This window comes from Drosophila serrata, unplaced genomic scaffold, assembly GCF_035046125.1.
Source record: "Drosophila serrata isolate PLE 108 unplaced genomic scaffold, ASM3504612v1 contig_240, whole genome shotgun sequence".
NCBI lineage: Eukaryota > Metazoa > Arthropoda > Insecta > Diptera > Drosophilidae > Drosophila > Drosophila serrata.
In genome coordinates this window covers 3,355,421-3,382,488 of record NW_028257138.1, presented here as the reverse complement: position 1 = coordinate 3,382,488, position 27,068 = coordinate 3,355,421, and the positions used below count along the sequence as shown (strand labels likewise).

At 37.1% G+C, this 27,068-nt stretch overlaps 1 protein-coding gene across 5 annotated transcripts; it reads left to right on the top strand.

Annotated features, from left to right (window-relative positions):
• Positions 1 to 1,107: 1,107 nt before the first annotated feature.
• LOC110176920 (uncharacterized) lies at positions 1,108 to 26,578 on the top strand. Of its 5 annotated transcripts, none has more exons than XM_086830563.1 (4): positions 1,108 to 2,440; positions 3,620 to 4,003; positions 24,209 to 25,032; positions 25,096 to 26,578. In XM_086830563.1, the coding sequence occupies exons 3-4, from the start codon at positions 24,465 to 24,467 to the stop codon at positions 26,127 to 26,129; spliced, it is 1,602 nt and encodes a 533-aa protein (XP_086686689.1). In that variant the 5' UTR covers positions 1,108 to 2,440; positions 3,620 to 4,003; positions 24,209 to 24,464; the 3' UTR covers positions 26,130 to 26,578. The 5 variants fall into 5 exon arrangements, with proteins under 5 accessions (XP_086686689.1, XP_086686688.1, XP_086686687.1 ...); XM_086830562.1 differs by having other exon boundaries at positions 1,108 to 2,577; XM_086830561.1 differs by having other exon boundaries at positions 1,108 to 2,675.
• Positions 26,579 to 27,068: the final 490 nt, after the last annotated feature.

Below are 27,068 nucleotides of genomic sequence, written 5' to 3'. Positions count from 1 at the left end.
GATGATGCTGGAAGTTGGATGTTTGGATCTTTTTGGGATGCTGCTACGAAGCTGGACGGGGAAAGGAAAGGAGCTCAAGTTGCGGACAGATGGGCACACAGGAAAAAAAAATAAATAATTACACTACATAAGGATCAATTCTTCATCAAAATTATGCTGCAAAAATACATTTTTTCGGGAATATAATATATTATTTTTAATAATATTTGATGAACAAATAAAGCTGCACTTTAACAATATTATTGAGGAATCTGTTACATAAATTCAAAAGGATTTACAAACATTTAAATTAGCTTATAAGAAACTGATGAAGAAGGCTTTCTTTTCTCTGAAACATTCAGTAGTTCCAGCTTGATCCTCTTCTAAGCTCTTAAATCCTATAGAAAACTATAGAAAAATCAGCAAACTGACCATCTCTTATCCATTGGATCTTCTGCTATAATTTTTCCTTGCTGTGCAGACGACCTGATGTGCATGGGGTGCGCTGTACCTGTGCCTCTAACGGTACAATTTCTACAAGGGAATGTGCTTTCATTTTGAAGTGTTGTATGTCCATGGACTTGGACTTGGACTTGGACTTGGTCGCGGTCTTGGACTTGGACTTGGACTTGCGCCAAAAAATCAAAGCAGCCAAGCTACTGTTAGACAGCAATTGCTGCTGCTGCTGCTGTTGCTGCAACATCAGCAACTTGCAACTTGCAACTTGCAACTAGCAACGGCAGCTGGCAGTTAGGCAGTTAGTCACTTCACAAAGTCATTTTTGATTTGATCGATTTCGTGCAACAGCCACATCGGGGCACCAAGGTACCGCAGCAAACATCAAGAGCTTTGTGCTGCTGTTGCAGTGGCTGCTGCAGCTGTGTGAAGTGGCCAAGAAGAAGGCACATGACATGGTCTTGAACATGGACATGGACATTGAAAATGCCCGATCCCAGTCTCGTGCCAAGTAGGACACACAAGCTCAACACCAGAGACCCTTCTCTGACCGTATGTTAATCTGTGATCAGTGAAAGAACCCGTTGAACTTTCCCATTTTCCCCCCCCAAAAGGAAAAAGAGATGGCACACTGAAAGATATGTGAATGCTTTCTTTAAATTTTGGGTTAGGAAAAAGGATATTTAAGTGTATCAATTACACAATGTTTGCATTTCTTTAGGGAAACTATTTTAAAATATTCAAAAATACATTTAATTTCTTGCTTTTGCTTCTGAATCCTTAAAATTTGTATTAAATATACATATATTTTAATTTCCTATTTCATAAAACGTTTATGGGAAGTTTTTTGGCTTAGTGATTATAGAAAACTTTACGGTTTTTGTGGTAAAATGTAATGGCTTTCCTTTTCAATATAAATTTGAGTTACTAATCAAATAAATAATCTTTAAACTGATACAAATAAATCCAAACTTTACAATATTCCCCAATAGAATAAAGTAAAATCCCAGCTTGCAAAACCAATCCCTCTTTTTTTTTTCGCTCAGTGCACCTCTCTCTATCTTCCAGTCTCTTTCCCTAAACCCAAGTCTAATTACTGGAATACCCATCCGCCTATTGACCATTGGGGCTTCCAGCGGCGACTGCTTCACGCTTACTTTTTCGATCTTGCATTGCGGCGAGTGTGGAACCCAAGTGGAACGCAAGCCGGAGATCGGGCTTGGAGCTCGTGTCAACGCCTTCGTGGGGCAACAGACTTCGGGTGGCGCAGCTGCGGCTTCGGCTCGTCACTCGTTTTGGGGCGGAAGATCTCCACCCAGTTTTCGGATGCAGCGAGCTGTCTTGGAATTTTCATTGAGTAAATCGCGCGAAGGCAGGATGCATCGTCGTGGTCGTGGATCGTGGAACGCCGCTCGGCGCTCGGCCCCTCATTTACCGTTCGAAACCCGTCTGGGCGTTCGTGCTGTGTGTGTGTGTGTGTGTCTGTGTGTGTATCGCTCTACATTAAGAAAGAAGTGTATTAGCTTCGATTTATTGCATCGCTAGGTTGGAGCTCAGCCGCTGCCGCCGTCGCAGTCGCTGCCGCCGTCTCGGTCGCTGCCTAAGCCGACTGCTCTGCCCCCGTGTGGATCTCGAGTTTCGTGTGGAGTCATCATCACTGGAGGAGATCGGCAATCGTTTGTGTATTCATTCAGAGCACCCATACACTCACCGAAGACGTCGCTCCGTCGTCTATTTTGCGTTTAGTTTTTTCTTCTTTGAGTTTTGTATTTTGTATTTTTTTTGTTATTAGGAAATCGAAAACTGAAGCTGCGGCTCTGCGACTGTGGCCTATCATCAGTCCGCGAGACGGTCTCAAAGCTATTGGTCGTGTGTTGTCGCTTTGTCGGAAAAACTGCAGCACGTAACGTGAGCGCGATTCTCCCCTCTCATATACAATCCACACACACAGCACGTAACGTGAAACGTCAAGAGGCAACGTAACGCGATGATGGTGATGATAACGGTAAAGCGTTGCCGTTACCGCTGGAAGTGAAGTGCAAAAGGATATATCGAAAATTTTGATAATCTATCGATAAAACAACCAACAAAGAAAATATGTGTAAATTCAAGATTTTATAAAGAAAATCCAAGCCACGAAATGTAATTCCTAACTTTTAACAACTCCCAACACTCTTCCTATAATAGACCATAAAATCATTACAAAAATCGAATCACAAATTACTGAGGAAAACACCAAGGTATTTCAACAGTAAATAATATTCTTAATGGACTACGCCCCGAAGATAATGTGATACTAAAGAAAAACAACACATACCCGTATATAGAATGCATATCAATGGCCTATATCTAACCCAGATCGGTGCTAAATCAATGATAACTACCTGCTTAGAGGCAATTAATGCAAATTGTGACAGCACGGAAACTGCGACGACTACGACGACTCCGAGACATGTGTACAGGTCGATGATTATGGCCAGACATTAAACAGACAGTCTCTCCCGATAATGAAATTATAAAACTGAAAAGATTACAGTCCGCGACTAGAGAGGAAGCTGTAACGACGACAGATCGACCGGATCGATGTCAACTCCATCGCAGAACACATCGTCAATTAAAGCCAATTAAATAGGGAAATATATATGTATAATATAATTATAAAAAATAAACGTAATTCCCCGCACACAACTTGTATCATAAATCAGACCAAGTGTAAAAAGTGTATAAAGTTCGATTTAAAATTTAATCTAATGCAAATACATCTCAAAGTGGCTACTTTCCTTTAACAAAATACCTACAACTAAAGCTCCTAAACTACCAATACCATACAACAAACAAAAAACACCTAACTTAATTATTAAAGAAACTTATAAACCACAAAAGCAGCCTTACATTTCGGATACTTTCAATTCTAATCACAAAATTCTTTACAAAAATCCAATTACGCCTCGAAAAACCCACAAGAAACCTTTCAAAAAACTTGATTTTTAAATATTAAAAAAATCCTAAACCCAAATTGAAACTTGTTCAATTTGATTTATATACGAAAACTCGTAAAAATATAATTTTAAATGCTTTGTTGAAACCACAACTGCGAATTAAATTCCCACGCGCCGTCGGCTATCCTGGCTATATATGTACATCCATAACATATATGCTATATATCTTCGCCTCGATCGCACAGGATGACTTGTGCTGTGCAACAACAAATAACACCTGAAGCAGCAGCAGCAGCAGCAGCCACAACTATAGCGATAGACGAAGCCAGAAGATCAAATCCATAATATTGTACGGCCAATGCCGAGACGAGTTATCAACATCCGTAGAAAAGAAATGAAAAAAATAGGAAAAAATAGCCAAACGGTGCTCAAATGGTGATTTCTTCCTGCCAGCGGCCAGCGGATATCCGTGCGGATTTTATACCAACAACAACTATAGAAACAACAACAACAATTGTGGCAGCAACAACAACAACTACAACAAGTTGTGCAATTAGAGCAAAGCTGCTCAATAAACTAGAAGAGGCTGGCAAATTGATGCTACCAAAGCGATCGGAAAATCCAAGCATGTAAGTATGGAAAATATAATTTAAATTAATTAAATCGAAATGTAAAACTAACCAGGGAAATATATGGAAGTCATAAGGGATTTACCATATTGAAATATATTAGATATTAATGCAATAAAAGTGATTAAATCGTCCAAATAAAGTTCAGTCCATGTCAGAGGTTATTATGGGTGAAATAAAAGTTAATGTCCAACATTCATAAGTTTTTAATACTACAAATAGGTAATTTATAGATTTAATTTAAAAAATAATTGGTTCACTAATGAAAATCTGTAAAAGGATATATACTAGGCTTACAAGGTGAAATTTAAGAGAGTTTTATGGAACCTATGATTTCGAAGACTCTTAAAAAGTTTGTAAACTAGGGAATTTAAGTGATTATATAAATAAACTAATGATTATCAATATGATAAATATTAATGCACTTTAATATGCATTCATTTTTGCAAGGGTGAATAGTGTGAGGTGTTTAAACAGGTTTTAGGATTATACTTTTATTTAAACAGAAAAGAAAACTAACACATAACAATTTAATTAAAAATGTCTAAAAATAAGCTTTATATTTTCGAATTTAAGTAGCAAAAGTTAGTATAAAATATAAATTTCATCAATAAAATTGGATAAAAGGAAAATATTAGGTCATATGGATTTTTCCTCAATACATTTCTCACGGTAATTTAAATAAATAAATTTTCCTATAGAAATTACTACCTAGTTTCTCCCTTCGACAGGATTACAAAAAAAAACACAATCAAATCCATATAAAACCCATTCTAAAAATACATATTATTGCGAAATCCAAAGTACCATAATCACACCACTTTGCTAGCAATCAACACACTCATAAAATAATAAATGAATTCGCCAAAACTCTAATGAAGACTAAGTACAACTTAATTTAATTGATTACAATAAGCACCATCACAGGATCAACAAATATTCGACTTAATGTCAACTGGCGAACATTTATGTGGCCACCAACAAAAACAGATGGATGAATTTGAGTTTGTAAATGTATCTTTACACTCTTAGATACAGAGACACGTATCCGATAGATTCAAGGCTTCCACCGCTCGAAAACTGTATTTTTCTTGTATTGTAATTGATGAATGAATGAAATTGAAGTTCGAGTAATGACGCAGCGATTTCGATAGCGAAATAGAGTTGTCCACACACACAAACACACACAGCTAGCAACAGGCTTTTTAATTTGGCAATCATAAGAAAAAATAAATTATATAATATTATATTATTTTTTTTTCGCGGACCGGGCTACGCCTAAAATATGGAATGTATCTCTTTTTTGAGAGCCTTAGAAAGTGATTAATAGCTTTGACATGTTACTTTTACGCTAATTGAGCGATCAAAATCGAATCCAAATCCAAATCGGAATCGGAACGGGTGAAGGGTGAAAGGGTAGCAGCAGCGGTGATAATGATAATCCCCGAGAGAGAAAAAAAAAACCGTAAAATGCAGGGCAATCGCTCGAGTGTCCGAATGTATCCGTCAGATGCAGATACATCGGGTCCATAGGCATTAACGCGATTAGTAGCGCCTTTCGATTTTCTTCTTTTTTTCTGTTGTACTTTTTGGGAGTGAATGTTTTGGGCGCGTCTCTGCGCCAGGGGTGGGGGCAAATTAAGCAGGTTAATTTAATTTTAAATAGAAGTTGATGGTTGTATTTTTTTGTTTTTTGTTTTTTGGTGGCAGATGGGCGTAAAAGAAGCGCCCGAGCCAGCACAGGTAAACCAAGCCGAGATCATTAATTAAACGTTTTTTTTCTCTTGGTTTCGAGGTTAGTGAGTGGCCAAAAGCCCAGACAGGTTGCCAGTCCCTGTTCCTCCAGAGGAGCCCCTTCTCTAGGGGGAGATCATTAGGCGAAGAAGTGACGAATCGAATGTACTTCGGACAGTTCAATGAAGTTCTCAAAGAGGCGAGGTCCAATTTAGATGGTGTGATGAGATCCATTCATTTATTTCCTCTATTAGCTAATATGACTGAGGTTCGGGCGGGGAGGGGGGAAAATAAATCATTTAACAAAGAACATCTCTGTTAATTTACCCTGAAAAAATATAATTAAAATACTTTGCGGCATGCCTTTCCTATCTAAATTTAGTTAGCGTTCACTTCTTTGGGTATTAGTGATATTCAGGAAGCTTGAAGGGGTATTAATTATTTATAATTAAGGGTTTTATTGGACATTAAATTCAAGAAAAAATAGTTATTTAAATTCTCTACCCTAAGGCTTTTTAAAAATCGATCTAGTTTTCTATTTTGAATTTATCATACCAATAAATATGCCTAGAAATAAAATCAAAAAGTTACCATACAACATATCTCTCCATAAATATTTATTTTCCATTTAACAAGCCAATAAATATCCCTAAAAAAAAATATATTTCTTCACAAAGAAGTCTTGAAAAATCTGTAACAAAAAAATGTAAAATGCAATAAGTTCAAATAAAAATCTTTCTTATGGGTTAATCAGATGCTCAACTTTTCCAATTGTCTTGTTACCCCCGTTAAGACCATTATTATAGAGACCTTCTTCCAGTAGGAAGTGCAAATTTGTTCCCATCTTATTATAATCGAGAAAACGCCAAATAAATTACCATAAGTCGCCTCCGGTCGCAAAAAGCCTCATTGTTAAAGACCGTGAAAAACTTTCAAATAAATTCAAATTATGAGTTTGGCGAGAAGAAATTATGACATTTGATCGTTGGTTCGGCAAAAGAAATTTGTTTACGGGCCCTATAAGTGCCAATTAAAAATTAAGAGAGCAGCGGGCAGCGAGCAGAAAATGTTGAAACTGGAAAGGAAGTAAATGTAACGAAATCAAAGTGAAATGAAATGCTTCCACAGATAATCTGCGAAATGATGACCATGACGCTATATATAGAGAAGTCGGGTCGGGTCGGGAACTGGAACTGGCACTGGAACTGGAACTGGCACTGGAAAAGCAAAATAAAAGCCCGATCTAGCCGACAATTGCAGTGGCAAGAGGAGCGTAATCCAAGGCAGTTAATTGCGCCTTAAACCGGAAGCGATGGCTTTGATTGCGTTACACATTTTGCCGCTGCCCCACGGAATGTGCGCTGATTTAGTTGGCCAACACACAGGTCTGATCCCCCCTCTTCGCCCCCCGCTTTTGCTCGGTGTGTGTATTTTTCAATTTCAAACTCGGACGACGACGACGACGATGACTTCGATAACCGCAGCAGCGGCAGCAATCTGAAAAACAAATCACTTTGGGCTATACACAAACTCTTTGGCTTCGAATACACTTAATCCACATTCAAATCGGTTGGAAAATAGTGGGGGGGGGGAAGGGGAGGGGTCCCGCCCCCCATATGAAAGTTCGTCGAACAATTACCGCTGCCCGAAATACGCAAATCGATTAAAGAAATAAAAATGAAAAGCGCAGGAAAAGCTACAAAGTAAAGGCACAGAGCGAAAAAAATTCATTTTTCCTTAATCTAAAAATTATTTTCAAAATATTTATAGATTTTGTTTTGTTTACGATCATTATTAGTTACATTTTGTCGCCTGTCCTTGCTCTAGGCTGTCTCTTTCTTTCCCTTTCGTTCGCCAATGAGAGTTACCGTTATTTCGTTCTGCTCTCAGAGTAACCTCACTTGTTGCTGTGCTCTCTTATTAGAACACGCACACATACATACATAACAAAATTCCAAGCCCCTCTCTATCCCTTTCTTACATATGTATAGGCATGCACTCACCTTCTGCTCCTCTTCCTCTTTCCTCTTTACCGTGGTTATTTTCTGTGATTCTGGATTTTGCCATTGAAATTATCACTTTAGGTATATTAAATAAATGAAACACAGCACTAAAAAAAAACAACAAAAAATAGCAAAAAACAATTAGACCATTGCTTATAAACAAAATGCACTTTTCCTTTATTAGGCTTTTTAAAAACACAAGAAAAAAATATTAAAAAATTAAAACACACGCACTGGGAATTTATATTTTATTTTTTCCAATAATTACACATAATTTGTGATTTTTCATTAGGCACAGCAAAGCACAAGAAAAAAAAAACAAAAGAAAACACAAAAAACGGCAGCTCAGAACTAGCGCCACTTCACTTGCCAAAAAACACAAAAGAAAACGAAAAAAAACGGCAACGCGCCGCACTTCACTTGGCAACCAAGCAAAAGCAACGGGATCTTATTGGAAGGAATGCAGCTGGCTTGTAAAACGCGTGGAACTTAGATTTTCCTTTAGCTTCCTAATTATATACACACATTCGCATATGTACACGCTTTTCCATAATATTTGAACTTATTTAATTCCTTACGGCAACGCACAGCACCGAAAAAAAGGCAACAAAAAAGTGAGACACTTGCGGCACTTGCGTCACCCACACACATGCACTTATATGCGTACGTGTGCCCTTTTTCTTTTTTCCGCTTGCAAATCAAAACGAACGACACCCGCGGGGATATTTGATAATTAGCAGTTAAAACACATCATCCCGCACCATATTTACTAGTTAACACATTGTTTTAAACACACGCACAACAGAAATAAGCAAAAGAAAATCCGCAACTTTTTGCACTGCTTCACGTGATCGACGGTGAAAATTTTGTGAAGTTCGTTTGGTATTCTTGTGGTATATTTTTTCTGGTCACTCTGAAATCCGATGCGCTGTTGTTTAACATTTGACATCCTGCTGTCGAGGATAACATATACACGTTAACAGATACATGGCGTGGAGATCTCGTGTAGGAAGTAAAGTTCTCATGTAGAAAGTAAAATTCTTTAACAGATCTGCTCTCTTCCAGACGGAAAGAGCGTAAATTAACAGAATTCTCTCTCGTTGGCTGTCGGGGCAAGGCTGCCACTTCAGTTTGTTTTCCGCCTAATCTGGCTGTTCTTGGAAACTTTCTACTGGCATCACTGCCAGGAGCAGAGCAAAAGGAGAGCAACATCTTGGCAGCAAAACGAAACCGTAAAGGGGTGGGGGTAAAGGAATTTAACATTTAGCCCGTGCAACATTTTAGCAGCAAAAAAGTGAGCGATAGTGAGAGTGCGACGCCATATTGGCATATCAAAAGGAGGGAAGGAAAAACGAAACCGTAAAGGGGTGAGGGTAAAAGAATTTAATATTTAGCCCGTGCATGCTTTTGTCGCTTTAGTCAGAAGCTTAAAACGCAGTAAAGGAGTTATTTCCGACCCCATAAACCATATATATTCTGGATCAGCATGAACAGGGGAATCTTTCTAAACATAAAAAAGAAAACAAAATTTTTGAAATTTATTTTTCCAAATTTTATGGTTAAAAAAACACATTTGAAAAATTGACAAAAATTGAACTATTTAAAATTTCAAAATGAGTATGCATATTTATTAATCTATTAAAAACTAGCACAGAACAGCTTTCCGAATCGAAATTAATGTATTTTTGACTGAATAGTGAGTTTTTTAAATTGTTGGTAATAGTAAAATCGTCATATCGAATATTTATACCCTTTCAGGGTATCATAAATACAGTCAAAAGCTTAAAACGCAGTGAAGGAGTCGTTTCCGACCCTATAAACCGTATATATTCTTGATCAGCATCAACAGGGGAATCTTTCTGGGCATACAGAAAAGAAAAAGAATTTTGATAATTTTTGTCTTCAAAATTTTCTTCTTAAAATTAACATTTAACATGTTGAAAAATTAAAAAAATTTGAAATATTTTAAAATTTCAATTTGAGTACGCAGATTTATTAACCTATTAAAAACTAGCACAGAACAACTTTCCGAATCAAAATTAATGCATTTTTGACTGAATTGTGAGTTTTTAAAATTCTTTTTTATAGTAAAATCATCATATTAAATATTCATACCCTTACAGGATATTAAAAATTCAGTCAGAAGCTTAAAACGCAGTGAAGGAGTCGTTTCCGACCCCATAAATCATATATATTCTTGATCAGCATGAAAAGGGGAATCTTTCTAGACATATAGGAAAACAAATTTGTTTCGACAAATTTTTCCCAAAATTTTTGTTGTTAAAAAATGACTTTTAATATTTTAAAAAATTGACAAAATTTTAAATATTTTAAAATTGTAATATGAGTATGCATATTTATTAAACTATTAAAAACTAGCACTTAACTGATTTCCGTATAGAAATTAATGGAGTTTTGGCTTAGCTATGAGAATTTTTAGCTTCGATTTGCCGAAATAATTGTCATATAAATACCCGTGCTAAAGAAATTTAGTATATTGTGTCAAAGTATATTTTTATAATTATTCAATATTTTACCTAGACTTCTCGAAATAAAAATAGCAAAAAATCGTACCTATTTAGTCTTTAATCTCTTTTTCTCATTATTTTTTCAATTAAATTAAATATCTTATGAGTAACCCCATTTCTCGATGCCTTAATATTATTATAATAACTAAAAATCTTACTATAAATTTTAATTACCTATAATCAAGGCAAGAAATCCCATCTTTCTTCCTCTGCACTGCCAGTTTTAGAGACAGAGCGAAATCCAAAGATGCAAAGATGCAAAGATCCCAATCCCAGACTATAGACATCTCAATAACAGACTTTTATATAGACTCCCTCGCCCCCTGCCTTTATGTAAGCCGCAATTTGCAATGCAACAATTTGCAAATGCGGCCCAGGAGATGAGTTGTATTTTAATTGGAGCGACAGTCGGCCGAGGCTTAAATGGATCGCAAAATGCTAAATAGCCTCAGATATGCTATTAGTACTTGCTTGCAACTATATATATATGTTATGCATCTATATAATGTATGGATAGGGGCGAGAGATAGTGAACTATCGAGTTTGAACCGTTGCAGCTGGTCGAGGAAGTGATTGCCAAGTAAATGAGTTAATAAAAATGGATTGAATTTTTGAGTGATTTATGCTTAATATTTAAGTGAAATAATAGAGCGTTAGAAATGGTAAGAAATATTACCAATAAACACTAAATAGCCAGGTTAATTTAGAGCTATAATTTCAGAGAGAATTACAGTAGCTTAAAATGTGTATAGGTTAGTGATATCATTATTTATGGGGCCAAAGAAAATATTTCTAAATATTTTAGTACCTAAAAATAGGTAAAGGAACACAAATCAATTATATAATTGTTCAAAAACCACCTTGAACTTATAGAATAAAATATCCAACTGCTCATGATATCAAAATCAGGTAAAAACCATCAAAAATGATGTGTAATTCCCCTGAGACTAGATTTCTTGATTAACCAATTACTTGCCGCATTACGCGCTCCCCTCCCTCCCTTTGGGACCCATCGATGAGATCAGATCATCAATTTAAATCACATTCTAAATGCTTGTGGCCACACCTTTCGCCATTGGACCCCAAACCGCCAATCATCGATTGCTATCCAGCTTCTGCTTCTGCAACTTCTCTTTCTCTTGGCCATAAAATAATAATAGTACGAGCCAACCTTAAGCGCGGCTTAGAAAAATCTACTTAGGCAACTTAATGATCACCCCACACCCAAGACAGCAACGCGTATATATATTTTGAAAGCAAAAGTAAAGTGTTTTGAAAGTAAACTACACTAATTTAAAGCTGTAAATTAACCTAACTAAACAACAACAGAGTAGCCGGAGAGCTTCCAAAGATAACCTTGAATGCAATGAGAGCTTTAATTAATTGTTGGGTCGAGTCTCTGGCTTAACAAATAACAATAAAGAAGTTAAAAAAGAGGTGTAAGGTAGGAGATATTTTAGGTTTATAAAATGTGTTCCGGTAGCCACAGAGATTCTTCTTCTTTAAATTAAATTATGAATACATCATCTGTAAGGCTCCAAATGAGGCCAATTTTCATGCCTGTCGGCTGAGTGACAAAATAAAAACCAAAAAACCCTAAAAGAAGCGTAACTTGTACTTGAAAATGAGTTGGAAAAAAATAAAAAATAAAGTGCTCCACAAAAACAACACCGAAAATAATAACAAATTTTTGGGGGAGACGCGGCTGATGAGTAAACACACACAACCGTTGATTACAATAGGAAATAATCCCACAAATTGCTTTAATATTCACTGCAAATCAAATGAGCCACCCTCCAAAAAGAGATTACAACAAGAAAAAATACAAGAAAACCGAAAAATCCCAGACAAAAGTCACCAAAAAGTCACTCTATTTTTCTGTCTCTTCTTTTTCCCGGCTCTTTTTTTTGTATTTTCTTACCTTTTCAGCTTCATTTTCAAAAGCATTTAACCTTGGACCATAAAACGCGGCAGACAAAACAACAACTACACATAATATGTAATCACATCGCATTGAATCTTAAATCTACCCAGCCTCCTCCTTCCATCGCATGTGTGTGAAAATTCGCATTTTTCGAGACGTACGAAGAAATAATGGCAGAAAAAATGTATCTCGGCCTTTGATAATTGTATCGCATTTAGCTTTTGGCATATTGTTTAGCGGACGATGATATATGGGAACCATTCGGCGCAGAGAGCAGGTGTACATACGTATCTACTACAACTACTACCAGCTTCTTGGGCCTGCTCTAGATATTGGCCAAAAAGAGTTACTACCAAATACATAACATGTATGATGATGTGTGGGGTTCCATTGTCAGATCCTAAGTGGGCTAGTTTGTGGGCAATTTCGGAAGAATTCGCTTGGTTTGAATTGTGGGTTGACATGAAAGTGCCTCGTTTGCGGTTTTTCGGACTTTAGTCTTAGTTTTTAACGGATGATGAGTTGCTTGAATTAAGGCCTGATTTGCGAGGCCCTTGAGCAAATTTTAAACGATTTCGAGGTGGTTTTCGGTGAAGATATATGTGGTTTCCGGTAGCAATTTACACTGATATATTGATAGGGAGTGATGAAAGGTAGCAGCGAATTAAAAATTATAACGACTGGAAAATTTTATAAAAATAAGTTTAATAATTAAAGAAGTGATTTTAAAAGATAAATCAAAGCATTTTCTATAGGGTTTTGAATTCAATACAATACTTGTTTTCTTAAAATAAAGTAAGATTAATATCTGTTAAGACAGCTGTAAAGTTTAATAAAGCAAGATTAAATATTAAAATAAGTTCAGCTACATTTTATTTTAAATATTGATAAACATTTGTATTTAAGTATATTCAATTTAATGTATAAATTTGTAGTTTCCCACATAAATTCAAGAAAATATCTATGGAAAATAGTTTAAAAAATCCTATAGGATCAGTACTTATTAACACCTCTTTCTTTAAAGATTAAACCTCTTTTTCTTCTTCCTCAAGGAAATGACTTGATTGATTTAAATTACATGCAAATCGTGTAAAAAAAAAAGAAATTGTTCTACCATAAGGGGAATCCTCCAAATCACTTAATTTTCTATCAGTTACCTTTCCAGCCATTAAATCTTAATGCCGCCTGATTTATGCAATTTGCATCTTGCACACCTCAGTCTCTGCACTCACCAATTAAACACCAATCTCCGTTTGCTTTTTTTGTAGTTTTTCGTTTTGTTTTTCTTTGGCGACCGGAAGGAAATCCCATTTTGCACACGATCAGAAATCTTGAAGCTCAGCCTCTTCGGGCAATTGACCAACACTGGAGCCGTCAATTGTGATTGCCAGCCGGCTAATAGCGGCGCACTTGAAGCTTCCAGTCACGCCAATTATACCGCAATGTGCGATGCACAGGGAGAAAATATGTAGTACTTGTAATACAAGAGTAATATGGAGCATAGGGGATAGTAATAATGAGGAAAGCATTGTGAAAATGGAGTCGCAAATGGAAAATCTGTGAGAGATTAAGTTTGTTACCTATTGATTGGGATCATATTTTCTTGCTGTGTAAAATCACACTGGGCTTGGATGATGAGATGGATGGATGAATGGTTCGTTGGGTGGCATGGTTTAGCTGGGGAGGCTTTCGGTGGCTTTGGAGGGTGCAGCTGCTGGCATCGTGGACACAAACAACTTGTCAGCAAGCCAAACTGAAAATCGAGGAGGAGTCAAGGCACTTTGCCGCATCCGTGGATGCAGCCCGGGGTCCAGTCTCAGTCTCCGACTCAGTCTCAGTGCCCAGTCCCCAGTCCCGGTCTCAGGCTGAAGTCTTACCAAACGGTATGGCAATTGGAGCACTTTCACTTTAGGCCAGCAATAGCCAAAGCCAAAGCCAGATCGGTATTTGCTCTTTGATTGGTACTGTTGTTAGTGGAGCTGCCGCTGTGGCTACTGATGATACACTTCCTTGGAGAGAGTGGAGTGGAGTGGAATGGAGTGGAATGGATGCTCGTATGCATATTAAGATGGTATGATAATGATTACGGTTGCAACCAAAGATTGTCCTATAACTGTTGTTGTGGGTAAAGCGAGATAACTAGGAGAGGTATGGATGGTATGATCATCAAGAAATTAGGAATCAGAGATCATAGCAAAAACATAACAAGGGAGTTCTTATAGACATTATGGGGGGTGTAGTAAAAGAGAAAATTATAAACTCGATTTAAAAAGAAATTAGGTACATAAAAAAGGAAATTTGTTATAAGTTCCCTTAGGTTTTCATACCCTTTTAGAGCTCAAGCTTAATTTTTAAACTATTTTTATATTTATTATTATAATTTTATTTTTTTTAATGCACCCTAAAAGCCTGAATGGATACATACCAGAAAATATCAATATGTCTATAGTAAATATCGACACAAAAGTCTATATATAAATAGGTATTTTAATGTTCTTCTGTTTAAAATATGTATACATCTATTATAATCGGAAAATGAGATAAATAACTTAACTATATATATGATTCTATTTGTATATTTTTCCAATATTAATATATTAAGAGTAAGCTTTACTTTGTATATGATATTAGTTACATGGTTATGATATTAATTACATATGAATGAAATTATTGTACCTTATATCTTATAGACTATACTTTCTATTAAATTATTGTACCTTATGTCTTAGAGACTATACTTTCTATAAGATATAAGGTACAATAATTTAATTCATATATATTAAATTGTATCATATGAATTAAATTATTTTACCTTATATCTAATAGACTATACTTTCTAGACTATACTTTCTATAAGATATAAGGTACAATAATTTAATTCATATAATACAATTTAATAGATATGAATTATATTATTTAATTATTCATATAATAATAGAAATTTATATCGAAAGTAATTTTATGGATATATTGTAAATTTTATTATATGAATTAAATTATTGTACCTTATAGCTTATAGACTAAACTTTAAATAAGATATAAGGTACAATAATTTAATTCATATAATACAATTTAATATACATATATTAATTATATTATTTTATTATTCATATAATAATAGAAATTTATATCGAAAGTTATTTTATGGATATATTGTAAATTTTATTATATGAATTAAATTATTGTACTTTAGATCTTATAGACTATACTTTTAATAAGATATAAGGTACCATAATTTAATTCATATAATACAATTTAATATATCCATAAAATTACTTTCGATATAAATTTCTAGTAGATCCTATAGTTATTTACACCTATTTCCCCATCTAGGGTATGCCAGGTTCGTGCATTTCTTTTGTTGTATGTATAGAGATGAATCTACTACCATTATTATTCTCCTGGCCTGGCTACTGCCTTTTTTTGTTACTATTGTTGTTGTTGTGCTGCCTGTTTTTGGGTCTTATGTTTGCTGGTGTCTGGTGTTTGCTGGCTGGTGGGTTGTTTGTTGTGTTTGTGTTGTGTTTGTTGTGTTGTGTTGTGTTGTCTTGTGTCGGTGCGCACGTGTTTGAACGGTAGCATGTGTCAGGCAATGATAGGTTGGAGGAGGTTTCGCCTCGGATCGGCCTGGTCTTGGATCGGCGGCAATATAATTAGGCCTGCAGCGGATCGCTCCGACATGTGGACACTTTGGATGTGCGCAATATTTCATGCTTATGACCAAAAACAAAACCAGCAGAAAAAGAAGGCTAAAATAGCGATCGTAGCTCGTTGCCTGCCATGTTACAGTTAGGTTTCCTTTTTTTTTTTTATATATTTTCTTTCTTGGGTTCCCATTGTTCCAACGCCCGCCGGAGGATCGAAGGAGGCTCCTATATATATATATATATATATATAGGTTTAAATTGCAATATCCACATAGAGTTATAACAAAAAAAAAAAGTGTCTTGAGTGCAAAAAACACACAAAAATGGCCAAGACAACTTTCTTCTTCCTCTCTCAGGTGCAAACTGGTTTACTTATGATGTGAATGTTGATATGGTTTCTTTTCAATTTTTTTCTTTTTTTTTTATACATTTTTTCTTACTTATTTTTTACTTCTTTCTCTGGTTTTATTAGAGTCTATAAGTGACAAAAAATAAAAGAAGAAATAAACATGAGTCCGAGGAGGAGTTCGCTTTCAACTAGAACAAGCTTGACTGGATCTGTATCTGGAGCTCGACTGGCTGCTCCTCCGATCGAACATATATATAGTTGTATCATTTCGAGTGTGTGGTAATAAATCGAAATCAAATGGCATCACACACGGGGCCCGCAATGAAGAAATAAAAATCTAATTAATTGCATCAAAAATGCTGAGCTGTTGAAAACGTTTAGGCAATCAAATGGAGTAGTTTATTTTCCACATTTTTTTCTCCTTTTTGCTCTCTTTAATTTAATTTTGCTCATTCAATTAAATATTTGAATACTCGTCGCTGGTTGAGTGTTTGTATTTGGTCTTTATTTTATTTATTTTCTGGGCCTCGTTTAGCCTGGTCATATATGTATTTGGGGGCACTTTCAAAACACAAATTTCGCCATTCACTCTTTTTTTTTTTTTTTTGGTATTTCGGACGATGGATGCTGAATGGTCCAGCGGCTGCTTGGATGCCGGGATCATTGGATCAGGCCTTGTGGTGGGTGGATGATATCTTGGCGGATGTATGTACATCTGGCCAAGAAAAGGAGTTTCCAGTTTATTATTTTTCTTTGACTTTCAATTAGTAGAGGAGACATCATTAGAGAGCTTTAGTTAGGGAAATTAGGAAAGAGACAACGTTTAAGCTAATAATAATAGGGGGTTTTAAGTTAAGTGACTATTAAAGAAACTTAAGGGTAACATAACAATATCTTAAAGTTTTCAGCTAACTTAGGATTATGTTAAATGTTAGCATATCAATCATTCCAAAATAGTAAAATACATTTTAAAATAAACTACTGGCTTGATAAACATTTGCTCCCCTTTGTTAATAGTTACCTTCAAATAATTTCCATTACTTTTCCTTTTTGGGCAAATAAAATTTAACATCTTGGCATATAAAAGTTAAAGCTTATCTTAAGCCTGGTGGAAAACGGTGGCTAATATTTAACTCAACCGAAAGATGGCCATAAATCACTCACCCAAGTCTCTGATAATTATCGATCTCTGCGAGCTTAACTGGCACCTTCCTTCGATATTCAATTGAGCTGTATTTCATGCATTCCAAACATTTGCCCAAAACGCTGGCTATAAAAAAAACGGCCACTAATTTATGGAGTGTCTGTCCGACGGTCATTTACAAATGAGAGGGACATAAACTAGTTTAAGTCTTCAAAAAAAAACCTACAAATTTGCACCTCTAAAAGAGTTTAGAAAAAGAAATATATATATGTAATAAAGCCAGGACCGAGAGGAAATCTCTGATATTTAGCCAGGAGTGCGGAGTTGAACTGGTTGGGATGCTGGGGCTCCATGTGTGCTCCGTGTGCTAGTTATATAAAGATAAAGTAAGAAATAAAACAAGACAAACTATAACAAACAACAGGATGCAGTTAGGCAGCCAACTGGTCTATGTTTTTAGTTTTTTCTTGGCTCTTTTTTTACTGTGAGCATTGGGAAAGCACTTGCTGCTGGTACGTAGAAAAACTGTTTTCGATACACTTTTCGACATTCATTCAGCAGACCAGCAGACCAACGACCGGCTGCAAGAGATGACGATGGCAATTGCGGCAACTTTTAGCTATCTGCCAGCTTGTTGGTTTCGTTTGGAATATTGAAACAATTTCCGATGTCACTCTCACTTTTTATTTCACCTGACGATGGAGTGAAGCAGTTGCAGCCAATCTAGACAACCAGATATGTAACGACAACCAGGGTCTGCTCTGCTCTGCTCTCCACCGAGGAGATGTGTTTGCTCTGTTGCAACTGCAACTGCAACGCCAAGCAACTGTCGCTGCTGCTGCTGCACTTGTCGTCTTGTCCGGCCAGAGGGGGGGAAATGTGGTACAGATTGCACTGGACGAGGGTCCCCTGGAAGCAGCATCCAGCTCCCAGCTCCCAGCTCCAGCAGCATCATCAACATTATCGCAAGAGTCGTCAATTGAATGTCCCCAAAACGCAGGCACTTGAAGCAAAAAATGATGAAATTATTAAATTATTAGTCTGGAAAAGTGTTTAATTAAGATAAAAGTATTTATTTCTTCAAATTTTAATTGAGTTGGCGATATTAAAATGAGTGCATTAAATGGAAAATGTATATTCTAAAATTGTAAACGATTTACAGACCTTTAATACTTTTCATAAATGCTTTTTCAACACGTATTGATCCTTTCTTTTATAAGACAAATATCTAATGTCTCAAGTTTCCTTTTTTATTATAGATATTTTTGAAATATTTAAGTTTTTTGCTAGCATTTTTCCCTCTGCATTTGGTGGATGTTGCATGTTGCTGCTGCAGGAGTTGCTTTTGCTGCTGTTGCTGTTGCTGCTTTTGCTGCTGCTTCACAAGTTGCTCTCGTTGATGAGTTTTCCTTGGACATCTTTTGGTTTCAACGTTTTACGTTTGAGGAATACTGTTCCTGACAGGCCATCATTTATAGTTGGGTTTTTAGAGAGCAGATTTGAGCCAAGGGGTTTATATTGCAGGTGGAAAAATCGTCGAAAAGCTAACAGGGAAAATTAGGGAAGTTGTGGTGTATATATTATTAAGATCATTAGTTTTTAAAGCATTTTAACTAGGACAAGAAAGCCTCATAAGAATAAAATTACGTAGTTTGAGTAATTTATTGATTGCATCTAAATATCTATTAATATTTGTATATTAAACCATTCAAAAACATTTTATCCATACCCATGCCAGATAAAGCCATAATCTAATCTTTATTTTTGGTTTATGTTATCGCAACAAGCATCAACATTTTCGGTATTCCATTGGAAAATCGTAGAAAATCCCACAGAAGAAGAAAATCCACTGGCAAATGAATTCCAAAAGCCTGATCTTGTGAATGATCTTGGGTATTAATCTCTTCTATCTCAAGCATTTCGCATTTTATTTTATTGCCTGTGCGTGTGTGTCTTTTTTGCACTCTGATTTTTTATTGGTTTTTCTTTTCTTTGTTTTTGTTTGTTGGTTTTCTTCGCTGGAAGTTTGTTGTGACGCTTTTGGTATCAGGTTGCCATTAGAGGAGTGTGTGTGTTTGAGGCGATCCTGCTGCAAATATTGCAGCAAAGTTGCTGCTGCTGCTGCTGCTGCTGCTGCTGCACTGATGTAACAAGGTTTAATTTTCCATTTCAGTGAGCGGCTCGCTTTGGAGATTTTACTCTCGTTTTTCATTGTGTGTCGCCCGGCTTCGGTTTTCCTTTTTAGCCAGGTCTCAAGTCATGGCTTTAGTTGTGGTTTAGTTGCGCTTGATTATGCTTTTGCTTTTAGCCTTTGCTTGTGCTTTTGGTGCTGCTGAAGCGCAACTGCGTCGAATGATTGTCATGATTATGGCAATAATTATGCGGCCAGCATTTAATAATCATGATGCTGCCACACCACCACCGCTGCTGATGATGATGGTGCTTCGTTGCCAGAAAAAAATGACAATGTTAATTTCGGGGAGGGGGGAAGCCACTTTCCCGATTCCAGCTCTATATAACTATGCTTCAGTTACAGTTACGCCACACACTGGGCGAAATAATTTAAAACTAAGAAAGGAAACTAATTTCCAGATACTAATAGGATCATCTAAAATCGATGAAAGCAAAGCCAAAGATTCATTAATCTCATTTTGGAAAGCTTTCCTGTCTTGGCTTGTATTAAGAATATCAGAAAATTGGGCAAACAATTCCTTCAGAACGTTACAAGCTTCTGAATAAAATTGTAATTCATTCATAGACGATATTTATATGGCAATTTTCTCTACAAATCAAAGTTTAAAAAATTCATAACTAAGCCAAAAATGCATTAATTTCGATACGGAATTCAGTTCTGTGCTAGTTTTTAATAGGTTTATAAATCTGCATACTCAAACTGAAATTTTAAAACATTTCAATTTTTGGTACATTTTCCAAAATGTTAAATGTGTTTTTTTAACCACAAAATTGTGAAAAAAAATTTTAAATTTTTTGTTTCCTTTTTTTATGCCTAGAAAGATTCCCCTGTTCATGCTGATCAAGAATATATATGATTTATGGGGTCGGAAATGATTCCTTCACTGCGTTTTAAGCTTCTGACTGAAATTATAACCCCTGCAAGGGTATAAATATTCGATATGACCATTTTACTACAACCAACAATTTTAAAATATCACAATTCAGTCAAAAATGAATTAATTTTGATTCGGAAAGCTGTTCTGCACTAGTTTTTAATAGGTTAATAAATCTGCGTACTCAAATTGAAATTTAATAGTATTTAAAATTTTCTCAATTTTCCAATGTGTTAAAATATGTTTTTTAACCATAAAATTGAGAAAAAAAAATTTCAAAATTTTTGTTTCCGTTTTTTATGCCTAGAAAGATTCCCCTGTTCATGCTGATCAATAATATGTATGATTTCTAGGGTCGGAAAGGACTCCTTCACTGCGTTTCAAGTTTCTGACTGAATTTATGATACCCTGCAAGGGTATAGAATTTAATAAGTGTTTAATCCGATTTAATTCCAATTTTTTTCGCTCAGTGCAGTGGCAGTTACAGTTGCAATCCCCGCAGAGTGGCAACATTGTCAACGTCCAACGACGACGTCTCCTTCGCTGGACACTTTTCCAATCTGGAGCGGCGTCGGTGCTTTTCCATCGTCGCGTCTCTGTCTCTGCCTGACTGCGTTTTTCGCGGTTTTACAACTTTGATTTCACTTTTCTTTGCAACATGCGACGCCGCAACTTGTGTCTGCATCAGTATCTGTATCTGTACCTGTACCTGTATCTGTATCTGTATCCGTTGGCTGTGCATCTGCAGAGCGCTCTGCCTGAATCTGTATCTGCGGCCGTACCTTCACCGTCCGTTTCTTGAACTGTTTGCTGTTTGCTTCATTGCTCTCGTTGTTGTCGCCGCTTAAACTTTGTTACTCTTTAATTGGTTTTTTTGTTTGTTTACTGTTTTATATACATATTACTTTTCGGCTTTCGCAGGTGATGGTGATGGTGATGTTGGCCAGCTCAAGACGAGGCCTTAATTGTCAACAAATTATAAAATGATTGCACCTGAAACATCACTCAAATTAGGCCTCATCTTTATGTTTTTTTACTCTACATATTTTCCCCCCACTTTTCCTCCAAATAAAACAATTCCGTGACATCAGTGTCAATAAACTTGTCATCGATGTATTGAAGCAGCTAGGCAAATATTTTACATTTCGAATGCTGATACGCTTTGTTATTATTAAATAATCATAAATATTTGCAAAAATTATTATGCAAACAAAACCTGTGGGAGAGCAGTGATGAAACCAAATACAAAATAAAAACAGGTGTGCAATTTTATTGAAGAGAATTTATGTAATTATTGGGGAATTATGTCAAAGAGGCGTACAGGAAATTGTCTAAATAATTTTGAAGAAGAACTTAGAGCTGAGAAAATATTGAAAAAATGGAATTAAGAAAATGATAACATTTATACATTAAAATAACTGAAATAAAGTAATCTTGAAATATAAATTTTTCGCTTTTTAAAGGTATAAACTTCTCCCCCTTAAGCCAAAAATATATTATCTTATTATCATATTTCCCACATTTAACCCATTAGAAAAACCGTTAAAAACGCAAAAACCAGCTGATTGTTGTCTTAAAAAATGTAGTAATCTTTCTCAAGCATTCTCGCGATCTAATTACAATTCAGTAACAATAATTTTCAACTCCATAAACACCGCAGACAACAACAAATCAAAGCCAGCAGCAAATGCGGCTAATTAACTTTTTTGGCCAAAAAAATAATCAACAACAAAAGGCAATTTGTTGTCGCCAGACGATCGCTAAATGTTGCAGAAAAAATAACAAACAAAACAAAATAATATAAAGCAACATCAGCGACGACAGCCAGACAACCCACGAAAATGTCTCATGAAAAATTCTGTTCTAGATAGGAGAACAGAGCTCCATAGATCAACGCGCCCACCTGAATGCAGGTTGTCTGTTTAAGCCAAGTTCTTTGGCTGTTTGTTGTTGTTGCTGCTGGTCTCTTTTGCAGTTGGCAAATATGCAACTTGGTTCACATGATGGCTTGGCGGAGGAGGCGGGAATCGCTTTAGGGTCTCTTCTTAACGTGCCATCTGCCAAGAGTTGAGTCTGGGTTGGTGCATTGTGAGGAAAAGTCACAGGGAAAATTAAGGAAATCTATCTTTGGAATTATTTCAAGAGATGTGCAAGCTATTCTTGTAAGTAAAGTTAATTAAAAGGCCTTATTTGGGTAAATAAATAAAAATATATGAAGAATATATTTAAATAAATACTTGGGAACATTATTTTTGTTACATTGCACCGGAATATTCTTTTATTCAAAATAGGTCTATATGGAAATTAAAGTAGGGGGATTAATAAATAGTGAAAAGAGTTTTTAATATAATTTAACACATTTAATCACGCTTAATTATTTAATAGTATTTTATTATATTTAAAGTGATTTACCTTATTTATTCTACAATAAAGAATAAAGAGAATTCCTTTCAAGGCTTTAAAGTTCTTTAAATATATTTAAAGATCTATAGGTGTATAGTTCATTTAAGTTTTATAACCCCTATTTTCTTGTTTTGTATAATTTTTCTGTATTTCTTTCCAAAGAAGTTAAATCCAAAGAAAATTGCGTTTAAGGCTTTATGATATTTTAACTAATAGAAGGATCTACCATTCTACAGTTCATTTATGGATATAGTCCCCATTTTCTTGCTGTTTTATTATTTTTGTGTATTTTTATCCTACCAATTTTCTTCTCTCAGTGTAAGCCTCCCCTCCTCAAGTCTTTTTTTTATGAAACCCACGCATTTTCCGTTGCCTTGCACGCACCTTTAAGTGAAGCTTGGACGACCTCCACATGAGGTGCTACTGTAACCATACCTTACCCCACACCCCACTCCACACACACCACCCCCTCGGAGATGTGTGTGTGTATGCTTAGATGTTTGTCTGGCCGTCTGTTTGTCTTACATAATCGTCACTCTAGATACCGTTAAGTATTTTTTGTTAATTTTCATGACTTCTTTTTCTTGTGTCGCTTTTGTTTCTTGGATCTCCTCCAAGTATTTTTCCACCCTAAAACAACAGACAATAGAACAATTGTTTAAACATTTCGGTGGCTTTTGGCATTGCGCTAAAAGAACCACAAAAGGAACACAAAAAGGGTACAAAAAAAAAACAGAAAATGATCCAAAAAAAGATGTTCTTTGGCTTGGCACTATTATTAGTTTGGTATGCGGACAGGCCCAATATGACGTAGATGGGAAGTTCCATATAAAACATATAGTTAATGTATATAGACCGATTTGGCACAGCTGTCAAAGCGCTGAACCCTATGACGCACCCAAAGAACTGGGGTTTTACTTGGATAAAGTCTGGATTGGGGTAACTGGAGGAATATATTAGCAGATCTGTAGTAACATCTTTGGTGGCCTTGAAGGTACATTGTCTTAGATACCAGAAAAACCCAAGGTTAACTAAGAATTGGTTACAGTATTTTATTGTTTGAATATGTCTGGAAGTCTGATAAATATTTAATTAAATGTTGGTGAAAGGAATACAAAATTTAACAGCAAGGGCTTGCTCTAGACTTTAGTAGTATTACAATTTATATATTACCTAATCTATAAGCTTTAAGTTTTATTAAAACTTTAGGAACTAAAATTGGTATTTCTATGAAATATTTGTATCTTAAGGATATAATTCAAGCTTTAATATCTCCCAATGTCTTATTGTTCATGTTTAAAATGAAGATAACCGACTTTTAGCCTATAAACTTTCTTTTCCAACCTTAAAATATAATTTTAAATATTTAAATTAATCTCTTAAATTTCTTTTTCCATTTTTTCAGGTACATAACAACCCTAAAACGAAGGCTACCCTTGAACCAGTAACTTTGTTGTCATTACCAGACCTAAAAACCTAAACCCCTAACAATCTGACTTTTCCTGTGAGCAAGTGCACTCAGTCAAGCCGCCAATCAAACCACCAAGCAACCAACCAATCAATCAATCAATCAACCAATCAATCACTCGATCAATCGAGCAAGAGAACAAGGAACAATCTGAGGAACAACACCATCCGGTTGCGGCCACGTGAGCGACTTAATGAGAGTTATGAGAGAGAAAGACCACTCACCAAGAAAGATGCTTCCTAGCCCGAAACAGGGCTGCGTATACCCTGCCTTAGGATTAGTGCCCACATCGTATATATCACACGTACCTTATGAGCTGGCCTCCTCGCTGGCGGCCACCACCTCCTCCTCATCCTCATCGTCCTCGTCCTCGCCAACGACGACGGCGGCAGCGGCGGCGGTGGCGGGTGGCAGGCTCTCCAGCCAGCTGCATCATCACCATCACACCCACAATAGCCACCATCACCACCAGCTGAGCCACCATGCCAAGGGCAAGCGGAGGAGCAGCTTTGACCAGCCGCTGGACCTGCGACTGGCCCACAAGAGGAAGACGGAGCCGACGGGTCCGCTGGAGGATGAGAACAGTAACCTGATTGTGTTCAAGGAGAAGGAGCTGAAGGAGCTGAACAACAACCATATAGCCGCCTCGCTGGCCGATCTGGGCTTCGATATGAGCCGGAAGATGCTGAGGGCACTGCGCGAGGGTGCTCCTCCAGTGGTTCCGGCTGTAGTTCCTCCGGTTGTACCCGGCACAGGACCAGGTAAGAACTAGAAAACCCGTCTTATTTATTGATTTATTGTATTTACTTTCCTTTTAATCAAAGGTCCCGCCTCGTTACCCGCCGTTCATCCCACGCTGCTGGAGGCCATGACCAAGAATCTGCCGCTGCAGTATCGCAACGTCTTCGCCGGGGTGACCAGTCCGGGTGCAGGAGCGGCGGCAACGGGGGCAAGTTCGAGTCCCACCGGTCCGGACTTTCCCTTTCGTCATCCGCTGAAGAAGTGCGAGCTCACCTGGCCGCCGCCCACAGAGCAACTGTTGCAGGTGCAGGTGGAGCTGCCGCATCCGAATCCGAAGCTAACCCAGCAGCACCCCCAGTTGCAGGACTATCAGACGCGAAGGAAAAACAAGGCCAGAGCCAGTGCTGCCCCAGGAGGAGCCCCAGGCACCACGAATCCCAATCTGCCGCAGCGGAACAAGGATCGGTATACGTGCAAGTTCTGCGGGAAGGTATTCCCGCGCTCTGCGAATCTCACGCGACACCTGAGGACGCACACCGGCGAGCAGCCGTACAAGTGCAAATACTGCGAACGTTCCTTCAGCATCTCCTCCAATCTGCAGCGCCACGTGCGGAATATCCACAACAAGGAGCGACCCTTCAAGTGCGAGATCTGCGAGCGATGCTTTGGCCAGCAGACCAACCTGGACAGGCACCTCAAGAAGCACGAGTCGGACGCGGTGTCGCTGAGTGCTCTGTCCGGGGTGAGCGAGAGGATGCATTGCATTCGTCGCTTCTGCGAGAATCCCTCCGAGGAGTCCTATTTCGAGGAGATACGCAGCTTCATGGGCAAGGTCACGCAGCAGCAGCAGCAGCAACAGGAGCGGGAACAGGAGCAGCAGGAGCAGGAGCAGGAGCTGGACCGGGAGCGGGAGCGGGATCAGGAGCAACGTCAGTCAACGGCAACATCGGCGGCCAGTTCGTGTTCCTCGCCCACCTCCTCGCAGACGGAGGAGGCCACGCCCACGCCCTGCCAAGAGGAGGAGGACTCGCAGCCCATCCAGGAGCTCAAGAAGACGCTGGCCTCCAAGCTGTTTCCGCCAAAAGAAGAAGTCGCCGTCAAGGCCGAGGAACTTTAACTTTAAGATTCAGCCACCAGCCACTTCCACCACCAAGCATCCTAAGCCAGAGAGGAGAGAGGAGATCTAAAGTTAGAAGGGATCAAGAAAGATAAAGTATCCAGAAGAAAGCTGAAGAAAGCAAAACTATGTCTAAAGTCTAGCTGTAAATATAAACCTGAAAACCTAAAGCCCCGACCCCAGAGGGTTCTTTTACAAGCAAAACTGCAACAACTATGTGTAAATCTAATTGTACAAATCGAAGAATTGGCAGATCCCTAAATAAATCCAGATCTACATATATATATATTCGTATATATGGAAGTACTTAACTATTATTAGGTGTATGTCTTAAGCATTGGTATTTTTTGTACATATTCTACAAAATGACAAAACGAAACAACAACAACAAGAAACAAAACGCGCCCACTGTTTAAATAAAAAGTTACAAGTTTTTGAAATTTACTAAAGTGTATTTGTGTATTTTAATTTCATAATAAGGGACATATTTAAGCTTACGATCGAACTACTATATTATATAGTTGCCATAAAAACGAACGTTAAATGTAGAGCAAAATATATCATTATTCCAAAATAATCAATGAGACCTTTCCTACGCTTCTCAAAAAAGCAAATTTTGTTTGCCTCTCTTTTACTCTCTCTCAAAAATAATACTTTCCTCGCATTCACTATCTCTCAAAAAAGTGCCCTCCTCTGCGCTTCTCAACCAGTGTACTTAAGCACCGTAGCAAACACAATTATTTTTGTTCTTCTTCTTGAAACTATAAGTTGCTAATTAAATTTGAGTTTAAATCTATCCTTTGGCTATTATAAAATCTGTGTTAAATCAAAGTTTTCTATCACTTTTACTCTCTCTCAAAAATAATACTTTCCTCTAATTCACTATCTCTCTAAAAAGTGCCCTCCTCTGCGCTTCTCAACCAGTGTACTTAAGCACCG

Coding starts and splice junctions, on each gene's coding strand:
- LOC110176920 (XM_086830563.1), top strand. CDS start 24,465: ATGAGAGTTATGAGAGAGAAAGACCACTCACCAAGAAAGATGCTTCCT. Junction 25,033..25,095: donor TGTACCCGGCACAGGACCAG/GTAAGAACTAGA, acceptor TTTTAATCAAAG/GTCCCGCCTCGTTACCCGCC.